General features: G+C 38.9%; 2 protein-coding genes across 3 annotated transcripts in view; both read right to left on the reverse strand.

Annotated features, from left to right (window-relative positions):
• Positions 1–23,666, reverse strand: part of LOC116052106 (L-amino-acid oxidase-like) — a 38,539-nt gene continuing 14,873 nt past the window's right edge. The window contains exon 8 of the mRNA XM_035994281.1: positions 1–281. The gene's annotated coding sequence lies outside the window, so the exon portion shown is untranslated. The remainder of the gene's footprint in view (positions 282–23,666) is intronic.
• On the reverse strand, positions 190–21,631 carry LOC116052108 (L-amino-acid oxidase-like). 2 transcript variants are annotated; one of them, XM_035994279.1, is made up of 8 exons: positions 21,432–21,631; positions 20,552–20,599; positions 18,155–18,378; positions 16,717–16,829; positions 16,199–16,400; positions 2,273–2,341; positions 1,903–2,039; positions 190–1,065 (listed from the first exon to the last, which is right to left on the reverse strand). In XM_035994279.1, exons 2-8 carry the CDS (start codon positions 20,580–20,582, stop codon positions 288–290), a joined length of 1,554 nt encoding a protein of 517 aa, XP_035850172.1. In that variant the 5' UTR covers positions 20,583–20,599; positions 21,432–21,631; the 3' UTR covers positions 190–287. The 2 variants fall into 2 exon arrangements, with proteins under 2 accessions (XP_035850172.1, XP_035850171.1); XM_035994278.1 differs by lacking the exons at positions 16,199–16,400; positions 16,717–16,829; positions 18,155–18,378; positions 20,552–20,599; positions 21,432–21,631 and adding exons at positions 4,882–5,083; positions 5,988–6,100; positions 6,813–7,003; positions 7,961–8,030; positions 11,202–11,382.

Raw genomic sequence — 23,666 nt, forward strand, 5'->3', positions numbered from 1 at the left:
TTTGAAATTAACAAAGCTTTATTCAATCACACAGACAGAAATTACCACAACATAGACATCAAGGTTTAAGAAACATTAGTGGTGCATATACTTTTGATAATCAAGGCAGTTATGGCAAATGGTAAATATCTGATAATACTTTTGCCTAGAAACATCAATGTATCACCCATCAAAAGTGCTACACTTTTGTTTGATTTTATCTCTATACATCCTGGACTACACTAACATTTGACACAGACATTTCATTACTACAATATTACTGATTGCCCAAGAAAGTAGACATCATGCTATTGAGTTGTAGCTGACTCTTTGTTAATGTTGGTAGCAGCCCTGATCGCAGATTTCATAGATGTCTCGATCCAAGCGTGAGGGACGGCTGTGTGTTCACCAGCAAAGTGCACCCTGCCTTCACTTCTGAAGAGCTCTTTAGAGTGCTCTAAATGTTGGTATGGTGTGAAGAGAGCAAAGGCACCCAAGCTGTGAGGATCCGCGCTCCACCTCTTCACCAGCACCCCTGTGCAGAGAGACTTGACGTACTCGCCATGGATCTTTGCCAAATCTCTCAGAGCCAGCTCTTTCAGGTCTTCATCGCTCGCACCTAAGAAGAGGAGGGAATCGTCAGACCAGGTGTAGGAGGCCAGGAGGACGCCAATGGTCTCATTGGTTGGGAAACTGTGGCTGGGGTAGTAGATGAAACGAGATGGCCCGTCGGTGATGCTCTTTCCTCCTCGGATGCCGTCCTTCTCCCAGAACCTTTTGCTGAAGGTGAGGAGGATTTTAGTGGAGCTGTCATAGTGGACTCCCCTCAGTGCCTCCATCTTTTTGATGGAGAGAGGTGGATCAAAGTCCATGAAAAGGGCTGCTTTGGCTGTGGTTGTTACCAGGACAACATCAGCGGGAAGGTTAATAACACGAGACTGTTGGCCTGGCTGGTACTTTACTATTACACCTTTATCTTTATCTGATCTGATGCGTTTGACCTTGGAGTTGAGGAGAATAGGGCCCTCGAGGACATTAAGAAAAGCTTTGATGAGAAGGTCCGACCCACCAGTCACTTCTGTGTAACTTCAAAACAAAAAGACAAATAAATTCCGTTGAATACATTATTGTAGAGACAGATGCAAATTTGCAATGTATTCATGTGCTGTGGTTGCATACAACATTTATAGTTAAATATTTAAATGATTATGAACTATTTTCTGAACTAGTCATTCATGTCTATTGGGATTAAGTTCAGGCTGCTAGCATCAGAGTCAAGGTTGGGTTTTAACTGGATAGCCAACGTTTATGATACCACAAATCAAAGACAATCTAAAGTTATTTCCATCAACCAAAGTGTGTTTTGATAAATCCTCTGTACAGTATACCTGCCCAGGTTTAACAAAGGTAGGGAGTTACTGGTAAGTCATCAAAAGAGCTTGCTATTTCCCCTCAGCCAATTTTGTACATACACCTTGGTGTAGTCATAAACATTAAGACAAAGTCAGACTACTATGACTTTAAGAATATATCAAGAATAAAAGGATTTGTATCTCAGCATGATTTGGAAAAACATGTCCATGCATTCATTTTGAGCTAGTCTTAAAAAAGCCAGAAATATCTTGTGCTGTGCCAGCAGTGGAGAAAACGTTTGTCTAAACCCATAATAATTACACCCTAAAAGAAAAGAAAACACTCTGGGTTGTTTGTATTTCTTTAAACAAATCACAATCATTTTGGACAGCAGTGAGCCTAGGATGCAATGATGGTGCTTTTGCAAAATAGTATTTTATTTTGGTGGAAGTGGCAGTTTTGATATCAAAATACTACTGTTGGTTTATAAAGCACTGAATGGTTCAGGGCCAAAATACATTTTGGAAAAAAGCTATTCCCATTGTGAGTAGTTGACAGTGTGGGTCTTACTTAGTGTTGTCATTGACGTTACTCTGGTCATAGACCATCTCAGTCAGCGCTGTGTACATTAGGCTCCGTTGGTTAAGAAGGTCTCCAATCATCCTTAGCGCTTCTGAACTCAGATTTCCTTCTTCTTCTAGATAGTCCTATTAAAAATACAAAAGTTTTCCATTAGTCAAGTTTTTAAACATCAAGAATTATAAATGTACAAACACTGGTGAATGTGGTGGGAAATTTCATCTACCACTTGTTAACCATTGTAAATGGCACACCCAATTTATGCCAAATGTAATGCACTAAAATATCAGCAGTGATTCCAAATTTACTCAACACAGTTTTCTCGTTTTACAACATTTCATGACATCACGTTGTGTTTTACCTTCACAGAATAACGATCATATTTTTTCAGCGCAGACAAGCAGCCATTAGCATTCACTTCATCTTTCACCTAAGAAAAAGAAAAGGAAGAAGCCTCTTGCATTGAAGAAGTCAATTGAATCATCTATTGAGCTAATGGTGTTACCACCATTGTGTTAACAGACAAGATTTGATATGTGACATGGGTATTCCAACCATGAAAGTGTAATTTAACGTAAAATGCAATGTAAAAAGGTGGCACCTGACACCTAAAGCAAACTACTGGAAGCTCTTGGAGGTTGGGACCCACACAGAGCCGTCCCTGACCAGTTTGGTGCCCTAGGCAAGATTTAGCCGTTGCCCCTTGCATACGTGGTTTTCACAGGACAGTGGCACTAAAAACCTATGATGATCACTTCCACTGCTAATCAATAATGAAACTATTAATTACAAAAGGAGCTGGGTCTGGGGCCACAAACAAAACAATTGAGTCACATAAAGCCAACAAATAGTAATGCCAATCTTTTAAATCTTCTTTTGAGATTAATGTAGCACTACATAGAAATGGAGAGGGATGATGCATTAATGGCCCATCAGCGAAAACAAACAACAAACGGATAGTGACGCTCTTGGGTATCGGACTTGGCAGTTATGCCTAAATTGCACGTGTTTAGCAATAAGATTTGAGGCATCAGCAGAAAAAATTTGAAAACTATGGGATCCTGACTCTCAGTTATGCATTTACGCAGTTATGCAGCAAGCATTTTGCTAATTTGGCCAAACAAACTGTAGAGGTTGAAGCTAACTGAGCTATGTTATCCATGGGTTTGATCTTTATAAGGTTACCTGTTAATATGATCAAATAGTTGTAAATATCAACGTATTTCACTTGTGACCAGATAAGCAAGGTAAGGAGAAGAGACACTAATATAGACTGACAGTATTCATTTTGCCAATATAACTTTTCCTCTCTGATAGACATAGGGTGGTAAAATAATCTTTTGAGCTAGCTACAGGCATTTTAACGTTCAGCCTTGATGGCATTTAATTGCATTGATTAGTACAATCAATTACAAACCAATGGTGTCAGTAATGACTTTGAAAGAACTGAGTCCTGGAAGGTCCAACATGAAGGAAGCGATACTATGAGCTATGTTGCACCATGTTTTATATAACTATTCTATGTCAATGATAAACTACTCTGCAAAATATACAAATGCATTTGCTTGAATCAATGTTATTTTATTGTCTAGTTAAGCCTGGTTCACACAGGACGATTTTAAAATTGTCGGCCGACTTTCCAATCCTAGAGACCCCACATACGGCGATAAAAAATCACGGGTCTAACAGTTTTGGTCGTACAGCGTGTGGTGTGCAGCACACGGCAAAATCAACACATCACACACAAACCGATTTGACTCCCGAGCATTCCCAGGTCAGACGGGAAATCTCGCAAAATCCCTCGAGATCAAACGTGACTTCAGAGTAAACAATCATGGCGGACGAAGAGGATGCAGTGGCAATAGTTTGTAGTTTGTTTTTAACCGAAAAAAAACAAGTAGAGACAACGCGAGCATGGACTATACTTGCTATACTTATCTCCAACGTCCACCGGACTTTCTGGTGCGCAATGCCGCCAGCTGTTTTGATTTTGTTTCCCGGTGCTTTCCTCGCCGCCTCGTCACCTCGCTTTCTGATTGGCTACACGCCACAGTCCACAGGCTGCGTGCTCGTTTGTCCCCGGGGGACACCACACACAAGGCTAAATAAATCCAACATGTTGGATATCCCCGATTTGACATCGGAGCGGTCCCAACGTCCTTCCGAGCAGACGAGAGCAGTCTTAACACACCACCCACGGCAGGAATATCTGATCAGATTATTTTACGATAATTGGAGCATCCTTAAGATTGTCAGAAGGGGTGAATCAGGGCTAAAATCAGCCTAATTATCCTGCCATGTGAACCAGGCTTTAGCAGGCATGGATTGGCCATCGGGAGTTCCGGGAGATTTCCCGGTGGGATGGTCTATTTGCGTGGGCTAAATGGGCTACACTCCGGTCGAAAACTTTTTTTTATTTTTTGATTGGCGCATACAGAGAAGAGAGGTCACATGATTGGCCCACTTGTGTGTCTTTCATGTGAACACTGGCCATTCACATCCTTGGTCTTTGACTGACCAGCCCACAGAAAGCAGAGAGATCACATGAACGGCCCACTGGTTTTTCTATCTGAACGGCAATCACATCCAACCATAGAGAGAGCACATTTAGGTCCTTTGGTCATTTAGGTCGCCCACATCAGCGGCGAAAATAACTCCTTGTTAAAATGTTACTTTTATTTTGGCTGGTGACTCAAGCAAATCTACCAGCCACTTACATATTTTACCAGCATTTGGCTAGTAGATGGTGCTAATTTTGAACCCTGCTGGTATGCACATGTGTTGAAGGGGACGGCAAGGATGGTTGGTGTCCGTCCGATTGTGGTGGGCTGGTGTAGGTCTCAAAAGTCCAGGGCTGATTTTTTTACCCCAGTCCAGCCCTGCTGTTTATTGACGCAAGCAACTTCACAAGGATGTGTGAATTTGTGCAAATTTCTTTTAATCTCTCCTTTCTGTCTTCTGGTAACGTACCTTCTGCAAAGCTTTTTCTAGCAGCTCATCGGCTGACATCCCTTTCTCACTTTGCCACACGTCGTACTTCAGAACATCAGGGTTATTTTGCACTGTGCTTGTCTTCTTCAACAACCCATTAACCAAGTAAAAGGTGTTGGGGTCATCCATTGTGAATTTATTCAATGTGACGTTCAGTGTTTTAACAAACCAGTGGACGATTCTGTTGAAAGAGAAGTTGATAGTGGCAGTTAACTTTCCCATGTAAGCCAAGTAAGATCATTTTTTGTTTAAGACAGTAAACAAAGAATGATCCCTCTGACATTCAAGACAAGTAAGACATTTACTGGTGGCACAATTTTTTTAAATTTTATTTAAGAAATAAATAAGACAGTCACACAATGGCAACCTTCACTGGCCTGAAAATTAAATGTATCTGCAGTCAAGTCATATTTTGAGGCAAATCTGCTATATTATTTTATGGCACAAAAATGTTTTATTTTATTCTACAGATAATAGACAACTTTAAGTCAATTCCGCTGTACAAGTTGTAACATATTTGCCTTTACAATAGCTTAAAGTTTTTATGCGCAATTATTTTATATTAATGAACGTTCATTATATTTAAGCCATCGCCAAATGAGTTGATACAAAGCTCAATAAGACTATCAGTTCCTCACAACTCTCTCTGTATTCCTCAATATGCCTATGTTTACAAAATGGTGTAGTCTGGCGATATTCGTGCACAGCAGCTCGAGTGATGCGTTTTACGTCCCCGCTGAAAAAGAAAACGGCAGCGTTTGCTTCGGAGAAAAAGAGGACGGCTGAAACAGGTGAAGGCGTGGCTGATAACTCAAAGCCCACGAAATGTTCCATTCTGTGATTGTACTGCTAAGAAAAGACCTACACGTTTAGCAAGCACTAAAATCCACAAAAGAAAGTGGCCAACGGCGAAGACTAACGCTGATAACCATTGGTTTGGCTTTTCCTAGTTGGATAGCACGTAAAAAGCTGGTAGCTTCAAAAGCACCCCTTTTACACAAGCATGGTAATCTGAGAGGGGAAATGGCTGCATGCACATTTATATGTAAATTTCCTAACTAAAGAAATTAAAGACTTAAACTTACTGGTGATCACTTGGGATCCTCATGGCTCCCAGTTCAGCATACCAGCCCTCTTCTTCATTCCTGTAGGTCTCCACTCGTCCTCCAACACGACCACTAGACTCTAATATGGTTACCTTGTCAGAACAGAGAGATACGAGTAAGGCCAGTAATGTAAGGTTGTAAAGGTTGTATTACTACAACTGCAAATGCTACTACATCCAAGATTGTATACCTATCAATGCTGCTGATTCTGCTTCTATGTAAAACTGTGACTACAGCTTTTATTATGACAAATACTACTACATATGCTGCTACTTAGGGCTGGGATAAAATAGTCAATTCTTCAATTAAAATTGATATTTGGTTAGAGCGATCTGATATTGATTAATACAATTCAGAAATCAATCTTTTAATATATGCCTTTTTAACCATGGATTTATAACCCCCACAAACCTTTTTGGGGTCAATTATTTAGATTTTTTTGGGGGGGCATTTTCGGCCTTCACTTTAACAGAACAGCTGAAGACATGAAAGGGGAGAGAGAGGGGGGAACAACATGCATCAAAGAGTCAAACCCGGGCCCACTGCGTCGAGGAGTAAACCTCTCTATATGGGTGCCCGCTCTACCAACTGAGCCCCTTGGGATCAATCATTAATGTAAACATTAACCTGATGTATAATAAAAAATATTTGAGGGTTGCTTCTTGCTTGAACAATTACTAGGGCTCCCTAGCAGGTCAATCGGCTTACCCTAGTTCCAAAGACTCTAAGAGACTACAGAAGATTTTCTTTGTTGTACCTTGGTTTTTATAATAACATTAAAGCATATAAGCCTGTTGCATGTACCTTGTGTCCTGCGTCTTGCAGTAACTTGGCAGCCGTCAGTCCAGCAATGCCGGCTCCGACAATAACAACACGATGGGTTGTATTTATTTTTGGAAGACCAGTTTTAATAGTCTGCAGCAGCTTGTTATAGTCGTTGTCCTGCAGACATTCAGCCAGATTGTCCCTCAGGCTGGGATACAGTTTTACATCTTCTGGAAAAATACCAAGAGAGGGAAACACACCACTTACTCCAACAGGAGTTTCAGGTTGACTAAATAATACTACTGTTTTGATAGTTTGCTTGCTCTTTTGCTAGATTTATATTTTAAATTGTTTGTATTCTGATATTGTTTTGTTGCCTACAAAGACAAAGAAATAAGTTTTATATTTTTGCCCATTTTGAGTTACAGTGCCCTTTAGGAGCGTGTGCTGATTGCTTGGTTCCCATTGTTGTTCCCATATTGTTTGCACAACCACTCTTCCAATAACTTTTTTCACTAGAAATCAGTACTGAAACTACTAAATAAAAAGAGAAGCATTTATCTCTAAAGCGTATAATCCACATTACATCCATTACTTTCCCATTTGGAGCAACCTTGTTATGCATTATCACTACAACACCTTACAATGTGAGTAGAATTAATTATTGTTGATTTATTTGCTGTATTCAACTTTCCAAATAATATAAAATAAAAACAATTCTATTACAAGCTCAATAATTGTGTAGCTTTGAAAATGTCTTTTTAAATATTGTTGTATTTCAATGTCTGCTTTGTGATAACATTGAGCAACCGGGAGAAAACTATGGTAACACTGGTAAGATAAACAGGTCAATAACATTTACACAAAGTGCTGACAAAAGTCAACTCAAATACACATTGCAACACTGTTTGAAGTAGAATGTTTCCTTACAGATCAATAGTATAAAGGTCTGAAAGGTCTTTATTTTTTGACTGAAATATTTACTTGCAGCTTACGTGTGACCTTACAACTTTAGGTCTTCATGTTCTTATTTGTTTATGCCTTGTTTTTCCTCTTCATACTGCTCTGCCCGGTGCATCCCATACATATGCTAAAGGGTGCCTTGTGCATCGGTATCTGACACTAAGGGCCACTGACCAATGATTAGTATTTGATGAGTTGGTAGTGAGAATGGGATAAGGAAGTACCTGGGACCTTGGAGATGGTTGCTGGGGATGAGCTGGAGCCTTCCTTCACTGGGCTCAACTGGACTGTCTGTGCCTGAGAGAGAAAAATAATTACTTAAACTTGAGTGTGCATGGTAGACAGTGTAATGTGTGTTTTTGTGTGAATTATGGCAACAACAAAAAAGTGATGATATCTACATTATTCCTAGCCCAAGGATACCTTGTGTGAATTATGTGGTGGACTGATGGGCAAGATTGCTGCAGGTGGAAGTGAAACAAGCTGCAATGTAACGTTAATGGACAACAGCGCACCTTCAATGTCTGTCCACCAGAAGTGCTGTTTTAGCCACTGAAATGCTCAGATTATTATGTTGTGTGTCTGACAACATTGTGGAAATTATCCCTATAGAGATGGACCTTTTTGTTAAAGAGTAAAATCATTTTTGTTTAACCAGAAACAGCCACAACACCACTATCGCCAAACCCAGCGGACTCCATGTAAATAATCAGTAATTTTATAATAAAACACACAACTTCATTCAAAGTCAACAGAAACAAAATTATCAAAAGCCGTCTTGGGTCTTCTTTCCACTGTTCCAACAATCACCACCCTGGTTTTGTTGAAATAGACTCCCTTAATTCCCCAATTTACATGTGAAAATATGCTGGCTCTATACACCTAAAAGTTCTGTTTATTTAAATGGAGTCTGGTGGGTTTGGCAATGGTGATTTCGGAACTGTTTCTGGTAAACAAAAAGGATCTTACTCTATAACGAAAAGGTCTATCTCTGTAGGGATCCTTTCCATAATGTTGTCAGACACAGCCTGTCAGTGGCAAAAACAGAACTTTTAGTGAACTGAATCTGATGGTGAACATTTGTCCTATAGGTTCACGCTCAATTCTGGACCAATTAGCCTTTAAGCTGAGATGAGTGGACGACCTGAGGCCTTTAGTTAGCCTGGGTAAACCCTGACGGACTTCCGGCAAATTTGAGATTTGCTCTGCAAGTCAGTCTGGCGAAGAGCCCATTCAAACCCATTTCCAATGTCCCCAAAATCGAGGCACCAATCACAACCGTTGAGGCAGGCTTCACACCAATCACAACCGTTGAGGCAGGCTTTACACGCCGACGGTAGCGCAGCGACGGCGAGCAGCTTTTTGTTTACATTCAACATGACGGAAACCGAAGAGAAGCGTCACCCGGATCGTTGGTCTGATTGGTTGGACTATCCAATGTGCCCAGAGGCATTTGAGCGGCGTCCGTTGGTGACTTTTGGAAATGAACTGTCAATGAACCTTTCCCAGACCCACTCTCAGTTACAACTGAGAAGGGTCTGGTGTCAACCAGGCTAGCCTTTAGTACAAAGCAAGGTCAAAATATGCAGGATATCTTTTTGATGTCTGGCTTCATTAACCCTAACATTGGCCGTTTGGATAACCTATATCACGAAGCTGATCATCAACTAGCTCAGTCAACTCTGGGTTTTCCTTTCCAGCCACGACCATTCATGTAAAATAGGCAGGGTTGTTAATTAGGAGCGACATCATCAGAACCATGAATAAACTACGTCATATGATATAAAATACAAATAATTGTATGCCATTAAATCAATGTGATGATTTGAAGGCACAACAACTTCATTTGCTATGCATATTCAAGTGTTGGCATATTAGGTTTGAAAACACATTTGCAGATTATATCCACTATAGCATATATACAGTTGTGTTCAAAATAATAGCAGTGTGATTTAAAAAAGTGAATAATGCTCAAAATCCTTAGAATAGCTTTTAATTCCATAATATCAATGCATTTGGGAACACTGCACATTCAATTCCAAATCAAAACATGACCAAAATTGATCAAGTTTGTGTTATACCTTTACAGAAAGTGAAGAAAAAGGAATATTAGGCTGTTTAAAAAATAGCAGTATTTGCATTTTTCTTTACAAACTCAAACATTTACTGTATGAACTGAAAAATGTCTCACGGGTTTGCTTTACTTTGAATCACTGCACTAATATTTAGTTGCATAACCATTATTTCTGAGAACTACTTCACATCCATGGAGTCGACCAACTTCTGTCTAGTTGAAAGACCCATTTCAAAGGCATTTCCTCTTCAGCATAAGGCAACATGACCTCTTCAAGTATTTTGATGTATTGAAACTGATCCATGATCCCTGGTATGCGATAAATAGGCCCAACACCACAGTATGAGAAACATCCCCATAACATGATTTTTGCACCACCATGCTTTACTGTCTTCAGTGTACTGTGGCTTGAATTCAGTGCATGGGGGTCGTTGGACAAACTGTCTGCGGCTCCTAGACCCAAAAAGAACAATTTTGCTCTCATCAGTCCACAGAATGTTGCCCCATTTCTCCTTTGGCCAGTCAATGTGTCCTTTGTCAAATTTCAACCTATTCAGTACATGTCTTTTTTTTTCAGCAATGGGACTTTGCTGGGGCTTCTAGCTGATAGCTTTGCTTCACATAGCCTTCTTCTGATCGTAACAGTACTCACACGTAACTTTAAGTCTTCTTTTATTTTCCTGGAGCTGATCATTGGTTGAGCCTTTGCCATTTTGGCTATTCTTCGATCCATTCAAATGGTAGCTGACCGTTTTTTCCCACGTCGTTCAGGCTTTAGATGCCGTTTCAAGGCATTTGAAATCATTTTGGCTGAGCAGCCTATAATTTTCTGCACTTCTTTATATGTTTTCCCCTCTCCAATCAACTTTTTAATCAAAGTCCGCTGTTCTTCAGAGCAATGTCTGGAACAACCCATTTTGCTGAGTATTTCAGTGTGAAATGCACTATAACCAGCATGCACAACATTTGCTGCCTTCCTTCCTTAAATATGGGCCATAACTGACACCTGTTTCTTCACAGAATCAATCACCTCACTAATTGAACACAACACTGCTATTATCTTGAATATGCCCCTTTCAATTACACAGAATGAGCAGCATGCATGTCATGACTGTTGGGTCTGTTGGTTTTCTATGACTCTACAACACTTACTAGTCAATTATTTTCCATGTAGAAATATCACTTCTACCAAAAAATTTGATTTATGAGGTTAGTGATGTCTGTATATATATATATATAAATAAATAAATTTCCTCCAATTTCCCTTAGGATAAATACAGTTTTATCTTATTGACAAATACAGACATTTAAAACCGCAGTTTTGTGTCAGTGTTTTAGTTTGTAAAATGTTTTACTGTATTACAAATATCATTGTGGCTCGATGTGAGGCTCACCAGAGTTGAAGCCACACAAATCAAACCCAGACAGACGAGTGCGCCGAGTCGCTTCATCTTTGTTTCTGTTGTCCTCGCTCTCTGTGAAGACTCGCCTAATGCTTCTCTAACAACTCCTTCAGCTCATTTAAAGCTGGAACCTGACTCATCAGGAAACATCTGATAGGTCAGATCAGAGTTTAGTAACTTCTGCTGTCAACACAGATGGATGTGGAGGCTGTTTGTTGTCCTGTGATCGGCCCACTCAGCTCAGTACCTAACAGGTCTTACTGACATTTTACCGAGCTCAGTTCCTAACAGGTCTTACTGACATTTTACCGAGCTCAGTTCCTAACAGGTCTTACTGACATTTTAGCCAGAATGTTTCCTCAAAGCAAACAGTGACACACAGCAGCGACAGTAACAGTTATAGCCAGTAATGAATCAATAAGGGAGACATGTAAAAATACACAGAAGAGAAAAACAGAAATATCATAAAATATGTATCATTAATATACAGTATATTAGGTTTCTGAAGTTAAGGCACCTACACACCATACTATAAAGTTTATTTTTTTTCAGCAGTGAGCCACAGTTATATCAAAAATATAAAAAGGGGACATTTAAAGACAACCTGCCTAGTTTTCTACACTATTACCAAGCAGACATATCAGTTATCTTCTATTCTACAGACATACTTTAACTCCACCCGTCTTATTTCTTACATTATGACATTAATTTAACATGAACTCATAGTTCAATTTTCTTTATTGGTCATGTGCACAACCATAACAGAAGTAGTCACTGGCAATGAAAATCTTCATTTCATATGATCATTTTAAATAACTAAACAAAACAAAAACAGAGGTAAAAGCAAAATATGAATCAAAGACAAAAGAAAACATAGTGCAAGCTGAGATAAAGGGCTATAATATAAATAAACACAATTTCAACACAAGATCCAAGTCATCTTTTTTTCCTGTGAAAAAAATCTGTGCAAGTCAGAACATAATACCGACCTCATGACAATTTTCATGTGAATAAAAACAAAAACAAAAATCCACAAGCTTTTTCAATTTTTGTTTTCAAATCGGCATCGGTTAAACCAAAACAAGAAAAAAACTTTTATATTATTTGCCCTTACTGCATCTAAACAAAAACATTATTATATATATATATATATATATATATATAGTTATTGGCTATGCTTGCAATGGATGGATGGATGGATGAATGGATGGATTAAGCTTGAAAAAACATTAGTGGTGCACAGACTGTTATCATAGACAGTCATCGCTCAAAACAGTGCGTAAATAAATGACATGATACGATACAATCACACCTTTATCTGATTGGCTGATACGTTTGACTTTAGAGTTGAGGTGGATGGGGACATCAAGGACAGTAAGAAAAGCTTTGGTTAGGAGATCTGACCCACCAGTCACTTCATCGTACCTTGAAAACAAAAGGACACATTTTTTGTCTCATTGAATTGGGCACAAATGTGACAAAATGTTTGGGTATAATATGTGATGTGTATGTCAACATTGTTTAATAATCAGTCAGCAGATCTGATCTATAGACATTCATATGCCAGGTGAAACTGTCTCAAAGATCACCACTGAAACAATTAAATGCATTTTGAGTCTCTCACAGTTAGACCTGTGTGAAATATTTTGTTTCAGTACACTCTGGCTCTAAACTAAAACATATAATCTTTTAGGACAAATGTAAATGCACAAATGTGTTAAATCAACCAATCGTACGAGGTGCTGTCGCTGACATCACTCTGGATATAGATCATCTCAGTCAGCGCCAGGTGCATGAGGCTCTGTTCATTGAGTAAGTCTCCGATCATCATCACTGCTTCTGGACTCAGTTTGCCTTCTTCTTTCAGATACTCCTGTGAAACAACAAAGAATGTTTTAAACGTTTGGTTTCAATCCATCAAATTTATGTTAATCTTAAATTCCTGGTGGTGTGCCTTCTGAAAAGCCAATCTGCTGAACATTTGTTCTATTGTCCCATACCCTTGTTCAGTTTGCATTGGAAGAACATAACACAGTGTTGTGTTTCAGACTCAGTGCTCATTTTGTGGAATTTCTTGAAATCACGTTGTGATTTACCTTCACAGAATAGTGGTCGTACTTCTGTAGTGCAGCTCTGCAGCCATGGGCCTTCACTTTGTCTTTCACCTATAGAAAAAAAAAAATATTTATACATATAATATATATATATATATATATATATATATATATATATATATATATATATATATATATATATATATAATGTATATATGCACTAAAGTCTAGGTTACATAATTCAATGATAAAATTTCAGTGTGTATGTTTAGAAATGTTTTAAATGTCATTACAATAAATGTTCTGACTGTATGTACAGTAACCAAGACATCTTAACCCTCCTGTTGTCCTCGGGGTCAAATTTGACCCATTTTCAAAAAGTTTCTACATCACGTATTTGGGATTCTTTCAACCAAATAGTCAAAGAGAATAACATGGATGGTTCCATACAACGCTCTTCACAAGTAAAATAACTGATCTGATCTGATGAACTGACTGTTTTATCTAATTTTATAGCATTTGAAGAAAAAAAAAATTGATTAAAGAACACTGAAAAAAGAAATGACAGAAATGTAGCGGCGGGGGGGGGGAACTAAAACTCGACAAAGACATTGGAAAAAGTGACAAAGAAAAGGGAAAAAGTGAGAAAACGTCAAAAAGTGACAAAAAAATGTCGGAGAAAGCTTAAAAAACTTGGTCAAAACAACAACAAAAATGTCCAAAAATAAATCGACAAAGAACTTCGGGAAAAGTGAGAAAAGTGTCTGGAGGTTTTAACTTTACATTTTGACCCAGAAAAACTAAAAGCTGCTACGGTCTACGTGAGGACAACACAAGGGTTAAAAATGTTCACTATTTGGCCAAATGTTTCAGTTTTAACCTAGACAACTAGACATCTTTTGATGTCCATATAATCGAGTCAATGCTTACTGGAACTATATTTTTACGCTTTATTTTGATATAATTTAAGCAGTTATGACGGGGTCCAAGCCTCCCCAGCGCGAGTCCATTCTGAAGCGACTCACCTCCGACGGCCCGCAGAGCCCAAAAAAGTGCAGCATGAGAAAGTGGAACCCAAAGTGCGACGGCACAGAGGCAAATGTCAGGAAACATTGCAACATGCGAGATACCAGCTCTGTAGTAAATTGCAATAGCAAATCTCCCATGTACTTTCATTGAGTAATAGGTCAAAACATATTTACCTTAATTATTGCGCCCGCCTGACTGCCGATCTTCACCAAATTTGATACAGAGCCTCAGACTGGCATGTCAAACAATAATCTGAAGTTATGTGTTGATAGCATTTACTGCGGCAGAGATATTTTTTTATTGTAGCTTTATTTATTCAACGAAGGTTCACTGAGAGGAAGCCTCTCTTTTGCAGGAACGCCCTGATCACATTCACACAGTTCCACATTCATACCTGGAAGCTGCCCAGTACAACCACAGCCTGATCTGCTGGCCACTGAGCAGCTCCACTAGAGTGATTGGGGTTAAGGGCCTTGCTCAAGGGCACCTCAGTGGTGGTTTTGTAATTTTCCCATTTAAATGCATTGAGTTATTTGCCAAAATGCGTCTACCGCGATTATAGCGCCTCCTAATGTCCGATCCTTACCAATTTTTTTTTACAGAGCATCGGAGTGGCATGGCAAACAGGAATACAAAGTTTTGTGTATATATAATTTGATTTGGCTGAGATATGCTAAAGTTTGTGTTGGACGCTAGCTACAAAAATGTGTTTGTAATTTACGCAATATATAACTGAGCAAGATTCTTTTGATAACTTTTTGTCAGGGCTTTCTGACGATGCTATGCGCCAAGCAGTGGTGGAATATAACGAAGTACAAATACTCGTTACTGTACTCAAGTACATTTTTCACGTATCTGTACTGCATACCTTTGACTTTTACTTCGTTACAGTTTTGCAGCAATTATCTATACTTTCTACTCCACTATATTTCTACAACGTTCCGTTACATTTTCGTTACATTTTCTGATCAGTTTTTCCCCCTGTCAAATTGTCTTCCTGACCGTCACATGTTTGTCTCACCAGTGAAGTTTGGTTGCCATAGATATATATGGGGCACCACCGATCCTTCATCGGCTTCCAAGCCGGCTCCGGTGCTCCAGAGCCCAGACAAGGTAAAAGTGAAAATGAAAATGTTTGTTTTTATTATTCCCGTTTTTAAATCATAATTATAATAATCTATTTCTCTCCACAGCGTCGTTTACTTCTCCGCCAGGCTGCGTAAGACGCGTTCATATCTTTTTTATTTGGCTGGACCTCTTCACATCCGCCTCCCCATTTCCGCTGCTTCACACACTTTATTTACTTACATGGTTAAAGGAAATAAAACCGTCAAGCCTCAAGAGTGGCCCTAGATGTTACCCTCCAAAATTCTTAATTGGATTCAAGGAATTCATGGGTAAGTTTTCAGTTTTGTTTTCAGTATATAAGTATATAGCGCTACCTAGTGGCTGAAATGTGTCAATTATTGTGTCCGAGGTCCCTGCAGGGTTGTGGACCAGTCCTGAAAATGGCACCCACCTCAACATGCATGGTTTATGCTGTAGCGTCACTTTTATTTACGTAAAAATAAGAAAAATAGTAAGAAGAATCTTTGCGATTACAATAGGTTTCCCAGCTCCGCTGGATCTGTGTGTGGTTCCCAGCCCCCTCGGGCTTGGACACCTAATAATTTATCAAAGTACATCAACACAAAATTGCCTTTATACCCTGAAATTCTAGAAGAAACTAAACGTTGCAGAAATGTGAACAGACAAACATCTAATATAGCTGACATTCAAGGGGATATTAATTCAGTCAAAATGACACGTTAATAGACATCTGTTTTGAACGTTATCAACTCATACTGGTATCAGATACTCCTACAATAGATAATGTTCTGTGTCACTCATGCCTTAAAGTACCTTCTGCAGAGCTTGCTGTAACAGTTGGTTGGCTGACTTCCCCCTCTCACTTTTCGGCAGTTTATACTTTAGGATGTCAGGATTTGCTTTGACTGCGTACGTCCTTTTCCGCAACCCATGGATCAGGTAAAATGTGTTGTCATCAGTCATGGAAAATGGATTCAGCTTGACCCCCAGTTCATCAGCGAACCAACGGACGATGCTGTTAACAGATGAGACACCTGATGTTGGCATTGCAGTATTTCCATATAAGTTTTGACATTTTTGTAAAGGCAAATTAGACATTTGCCTGGAGATTGGAAAACTGTTTGTACTAGGCCTATCCACACTACACACATCACTTATTATTTTTTAATAGCCATTGCAAACATCAATGTCAACAAGTGTTGGTTTTTCTGTTGCTGATGCTCAAGTTTCTTTTAGTAGTTAGGTATTGCTGCTCATGCTAACCAATAACAAACGTGTGAGGTTCAAACACGGTTGTACTGCAAATTAAAAACAATTGTTTTTTTACTCACTTGTGAGTACTTGGGATCCTCATGGCTCCCAGTTCAGCATACCAGCCCTCTTCTTCATTCCTGTAGGTCTCCACCCGTCCTCCAACACGACCACTCGACTCCAATATGGTTACCTTGTCCAAACAGATAAAGTGCTTAGACATTGGTGTCTGATTCCTGATTTGAAGAAAAGTTTTGATTTGTGATAATATATTATCTGATATACATGGATTGTCTCATGTCATGGGGGGAAACTTTGAACCTAGAAATAGAGCTTGTGCAAGCCTAAAGATTATATTTAGTAGAGAAGTAATTATCATACAATGTATTATTTTATTCAAGCTAAGCGGCAACTGAAAAGTGAAGCCAACCTTATTTCTCACTTTCATTTTGTAAAGTATGGTCCCATTTATTTTGAAATAGACAGGGGCTCTTCAGGGCGTGGCTACAGGGTAAGCAATGTTAACCATGGCACTGTGTACATTAAAATAGTTGTGAACTTGTTTTTGAGTGTTGTCTGTATTTTCATATTACATTTTGGAACATTTTGGTTGCCTACACTGTCTTGTTTCACTGTCCGGGTGTTCCCCTTACCAACCAAAGCTAGCAAAACCTAGCTGGTACATAATGGAAACTGCCGTACATCCAGATTAACGACACTAGTATCTGGAGGTCTGAGTTTACCCGCTCGCAAAACTCCCCTAGTTGACAAGGGTCAGAAGGGTTGAAAATCTAAGACTTTCTCACTTTAGTGTTTTAAATAATTTCCCCCTGGGATTATTAAAGTATTTCTGATTCTGATTTTGATAGCTTAGCGCAGCACCATTGAAACCATACAGACACTGGCTTAGCTACATCATCCTTGTAAGCTCAGCCCATTTGTCCAAATATGGTCACATCTGGCTCCAAAATACCAAGATAGCGACGGCCAACATGCTCGAGGCTTCAAAACGACATTCCACAAACCAACGGGTGATATCACTGATGCTACATCCATTATTTTAACAGTCTATGATAGAAGCAACAACTATGTATTCTATCCTAAATACATTTCTTTGTTATCGAAACAATTCCACATTACACGTGCATTTCATTACTCTCTGTGTATATTTAGTGCATCTTAAGATTGCTGTGCTTATAGGGCGACCCCTAGCTCACCCAGTAAGAGCGTGCGCCCCATGTAGGCTGAGGCCTTTGCAGCAGCCCGGGTTCGAATCCGACCTGCGGCCCTTTGCTGCGTGTCATCCCCCATCTCTCTCCCACCTTTCCTGTCTATCCACTATCACTCTGAAACAAAGGGAAAAAAGCCCCCAAAATCTCCAGAACATTTACATACATGTGCTGGTGATCCTGTAATTTGTGGTGGCTGCACATCTGTCAACTTCTAACAATGTTGTCCTTGCTTCTGGTGGCCAACATAACAATTAGTAGCTTTAAATTATCAGCCTGTTGCATGTACCTTGTGTCCTGCGTCTTGCAGTAGCTTGGCAGCGGTCAGTCCAGCCACGCCAGCTCCCACAATAACAACATGATGAGATGTATTTATGTGCAGGAGGCCATACTTCACAGTCTGCAGCAGTTCATTGTAGTCTTTGTCCTCCAGACAATCAGCCAGGTGTTCCTTCATGCTGACAGCAGCAGTGGTGCTGTGGTACAATGTGAGCAGCAGCACACTGGCAGCAACTGGAAACCCACACACACCGAGATGAAAACACTCCATTTTACTCAAAAAGAGAGCTCATGTCACTTTCCATCTTCCATGATGTTGGAATATTCAATTCAACAAGTGGAGAAGATTAAAGCTAAAGTTGGGTTGAGTTAATTTAATTAAAGGTAAGACACTGAAAAAAAGAACTGAGCCTTTACTTACCTTTAAAAGATAAAAAAGTCATAACATCATGTCCGGGTTAGCTTCTCTAACTCAATGTACTCTTTCATTTAACATTATTTTTTTTTCTTTCTGAAAAAGTGAAATGTGTTCCTGAGGTCCACTTAAGCGCCTGCTGAGTAGTAACTTAAACCTCACAAAGTAATTGTTGCTTAACTTTGTAACTGTAGTTTAAACTACAACAACAGCAGGCACTTGTGCCATCGTAACTTGGTTTCATCCACATCTGTAATATTCACCAACGCTTTCTTCAAAGTCATTTTTCTTCATAGTCACTCTTTAGCTGTGATTTCTGTTGTCTAAAAACTTCTACGGTATTTAGTTCTCTCTTTTCGGCTGTTACAGACATGTCTAAACTAACTGTGACCCCCTCAACTCGCATGAGAACCCGCCTCTTTTGTCGAGCCGTGTCGTTTAACTCAGTGTTCTTGGGCTCTGGGAAGTCAGCTAAAAAACTGGAATAACTATTGAATAAACAGTTTATGATTGCTACTGTTTTTATCTAAACATGTACTTTTTAGTAAAGCTGTGTTCACAGGCTGAATATGTATTTATTTATGTCAATGGGATTTTGAATAAGTTTTTTCTCACTTCTAAGAAAGAAACCCAAAGTTCTGGTTTCACTTTCGCTCTCCACAAAACTATAACTTGTATTTTAGGGCTGCATGATTATGCCCAAGTTGTATTGCCATGTTTTGCATTGCCAAAATTTGGGTTATTTATTACAATTAATATAGAAAATATAGATTTAGTTGGTAATGTTTTTGTTTTTCTGTTATGTCACTTTCCAATTATTTCCTTGGAAGTTTCATAAAAAAGAATTTGGTACGAATTGTACGTGAAATATGATTTTTTCTTGAAATAAAAGCTCCATTGAAACCCAAGTAACTGTATTCTCCATATATCTTAATCTGTATGCTTGCCTGTAAATCAATTTCAAGTTTTTGCTTTAAAGGTTAGGCTAGGAATCAATTTGAAAGAATGAAATGAAAGTGTACTACTTAAACACTATCTCTATTGTTGTTAATGAGTACCAGATTACTTTTTTCACTACAGAAAATATTAGTATATTTACATTGTAAAAAAGTCTGGATATTACAGACCCATGAAGTAAAGTGTTACCTTTTATTTCTCTCAACAAAAAATCTTGTTCACCTGCACTTTATACAGATCTAAATCTATACTGTATATCAAATGCACAGCAAATTAATCTTTCAACAAAAAGTCACTTTCTTCACAAGAAAATAGTACTAAGGTACTAAAACACAACTACTAACTAAAATAAACAAATATCTTGGACTTGATTTAGCATTCATAATAACCTAAAGAGACAACTGTTTAATCAGACATCTACAACTCTGACCAGATACACTATGACATGATTAAATATGAAACAACAGCATGAATTATTTCAAAAAGGAAGTAGAGAAACTGAATAATTACACACAATGAAAAGAGAGCTGCAGCGTATGTCACATACAGTATGTATATAATGTTTAATATATATTTTCAAATGTGGACCCCAGGAAGAGTAGCTGTGCTTAAAGGCACAGCTAATGGGAATCCTATAATAAAGTAAACAGTATATGCCAGTAAAGACTGGTCTCTCATTTCATCATGCAGCACTGAAAATAAAACTTTGCGCTTAAAAGCAGAACTACTGTGTAGCGGTTTTCAGTGGATCAAAACCGCAGACAAGGAAACAGATCAAGGAACTGACCACAGCAAAATCTGCACGTACACCACATATTTGAAAGCACCGGATAACTGCAAAAGAATTTAAACCAACCACCTTTAAGTCTCCACCAGTCTGTAAAATGTAATACCAACATAGCAGAGGGGCAGATTTTTATCAGTTAAGTTTCCAAGTTTCTTTATATTTCTTTATATTAAAAAAAATGCTGTCTCCAATGCTTTTGTCTACATAAAACATAACATAAAAACACAATACTGCTGCAAAATACTCACATAATTTCCACTTCACCCAATGTGGATCCATCTCAGTCTTCTTTCTGTCTTTGGTGACACGAGGACGAGAAACAAAGTTTAAACGTTAAATCCTGACAAACAAAAGTTGCATGTCAGATCCAACCCAGTCTCACGCCAGTTTGTGAACTAGTCATGTTAATTTTAAATACATTAAATTAAAATTCGTAATCACCACACGAAGAAAACGACATAATCGTGTCCTGTTCACGAATCAATAGATTCAATAACGTAACCATTTCAGGAACTGCCATGAGACTGGGCTGTCATATCATGAAAGTATGTACTAAAGTATATTTAATTTGTGTGCATTTATCTCATGATCTCATTTGAAGCCGTAAACATCAATGACAACTGCATTTTGCAACAGTTATGCAATTATGTCCTAGTATGATTAACAAGGTCTCGCTGTAGAATTTTACAATGCCTACACTTTCTGTACAACTGAATACCTAGTAACAACATTCATAATAAAAAATGATGATGCACATTCTACACATTACTGTAAGTATTTAGTTTAATTTTCTGTCTGTGTTTTTTTCATATTTCTTCTATTGCAAATAGTTTGTATTATTTTATTATATATGATATAGTTGTATATAGATATGTTTTACTCACATATATTTCAATTGGCAGCGTTTTATGTTTTGATATTGCTTGAATCTTTAGTTTTCTTTCTATTCTATTCATCCAGTCTTGTATAGGCTAAGAAAGGTTTTGAAAATTAAACTGAGATGAACCTCATTTAGGAAGTAAAAGGAAAATCCAACAGATGCTTTCTTATGCTGATATAATAATGAAATTTCAGTTAATAAATGTTAGATGTTATCTAAAGTTATAAATGTTATGAAACATTTCCTACCTTTTGAGGGGCTTAAACAACAAATCCGTTGATGTTAGCTGATGTTAAAGTGACTAGATGTGAAATGTTAGCCTCTTATATACTGTACTGCCTCAATGCTGGAATTTTTCTCTCAGCTGACCAGACTGACCTCAAACGGCATGACTGTGTTGTTTTTTTTTTATTATCATAGTTTGGGTTTCAGTTTTATCAGCTCTTACAATCAGGCAATCTAACTGGCAGGTCTTACGATGAAAAAGGAGGCTGTGTGTCATCTTATGGGAACATTTCTAACAATGCAACCACAATGAGGAAATGCAACATTCATCTTACATTTCATTTGCTTACCCCATTTCTCATTCCCAGTCAAAGGTTTCTAGCGTGCGCTACATGGACCCAAATGCAGAGCAGCAGGCAGACAGGAACAGTTAAGTGATTTAATGGTAAATTGATGATACATAAGCTCACAGTTGAAGGTAGCATGTCCAGACAGAAGCAGATGAGATTCCACTGGTTAGAGGGATGGTGCGGAAACACCATTGACAGTCTGGCCAAGGAGAAGTGTAGATGGGCTGGTATAGATACTGTGGTGAAGGAAATGAGGAACAGGGGGTAAAGTCTGAGGCGTCTGTAGAGTTCCTAGGAGATGCATGGTGGGCAACGGAAGTAGCCGCCGTGATACAAACTTGACCAAAGCGATCTTAAAATGTTCAATTATCGTGACATATTACTGTAACAATAGCCAATTTTTGTATTGTCCACTTGAAAATCAGTTCAAATATACCCATTTGGAATATAATGGGTGCTTTTATCATTAGAAATGATGTAACCCTTAAACGTATATAAAATACTGCAGGTACCATTGGACGGTCTCTTGCTTATAACAACTGAACTCACCAAAATAAAGCATTGATTCTTAAATGGCAGCCATTTGTTGTGGTTGTAGTTTTTGTAATTTCTGTGAGTCAAAGGTTACAAGCACAACATTCTGAGAGATGTGACATCACCTGTTTCTCTGATTACTGGATGTACAATTCAAAAATGTTGGGCTACAAATATAATCAAGAAGAATCAGACCCTAGAGCTCATCTTGCGCTGGATATATTGCTGAGTTGAATTCAAAGCAAGTATAGGGTGGGTCTGCTCTTCATCTGACAAACCTGCTGTGACAAAATGGCGGGGAGGGAGTGCATCACAGAGTGTGCTGTCAATGCAGAACCAGGGCGGGGCAATGTGTAAAACTACATTGCTACAACTGCTACTACTATAGCTATCACTCTTACAAGTATTATGACAACTACTAACTACTACTACTGCTGCTGCTAATACTACTGTCAATATTACTGCTAATATCACCGTGCAGTGGTTTTTATAACATCAGCCTGTTGCATGTACCTTGTGTCCTGCGTCTTGCAGTAACTTGGCAGCCATCAGTCCAGCCATGCCAGCTCCCACAATAACAACATGATGAGATGTATTTATGTGTGGGAGGCCGGTTTTCAGAGATTGCAGTAGTTGATCATAGTCTTTGTTCTTCAGACAATCAGCCAGATGTCCCTTCATGCTCACAGCAGCAGCAGGGCTGTAGTCGAGGACTGCCCTCAGGGCCTCCATCTTTCTGATGGAGAGAGGTGGATCAAAGTCAATGAAGAGGGCTGCTTTGGTTGTGGTTGTTACCAGGACAACGTCAGCAGGAAGGTCTGTCAAAGAGGACTGTTGGCCTGTCTCATACGATACAATAACACCTTTATCTGACTGGCCGATGCATTTGACCTTGGAGATCAGCCTCTTCATCATTTACATCCTCCCCCTCAGCCATGTCATTAGCGGCTATGGAGTTTCATTTCACTGCTATGCTGATGACACACAACTGTACATGAAATCGGAAAAACACACCTCTGCAGCTCCACCACACTCACCTTAGCAGATGCTGAAAAACTGGTCCATGCATTTGCCTCCACCAGACTGGATTACTTTAACACACTTCTCATTGGGATCCCTAACAAAAGCCTGCAGAGACTGCAATATGTTCAGAATAGTGCTGCAAGGATCCTGATGAGAGTGCGAAAATACGACCACATCACACCCATTCTCCATTCACTTCACTGGCTTCCTGTTTCCGCTAGGATTGAATACAAGGTCTCCCTCCTTACCCACCAGTGCATCTATGGAAATGCCCCCCCCCCTACCTGAAAGAACTACTCACCCCTCTAACTACAACTCGATCCCTCCGTTCAACAAACTCAAAACGCCTCC

This window comes from Sander lucioperca, chromosome 17 (genome assembly GCF_008315115.2).
Source record: "Sander lucioperca isolate FBNREF2018 chromosome 17, SLUC_FBN_1.2, whole genome shotgun sequence".
Lineage (NCBI taxonomy): Eukaryota > Metazoa > Chordata > Actinopteri > Perciformes > Percidae > Sander > Sander lucioperca.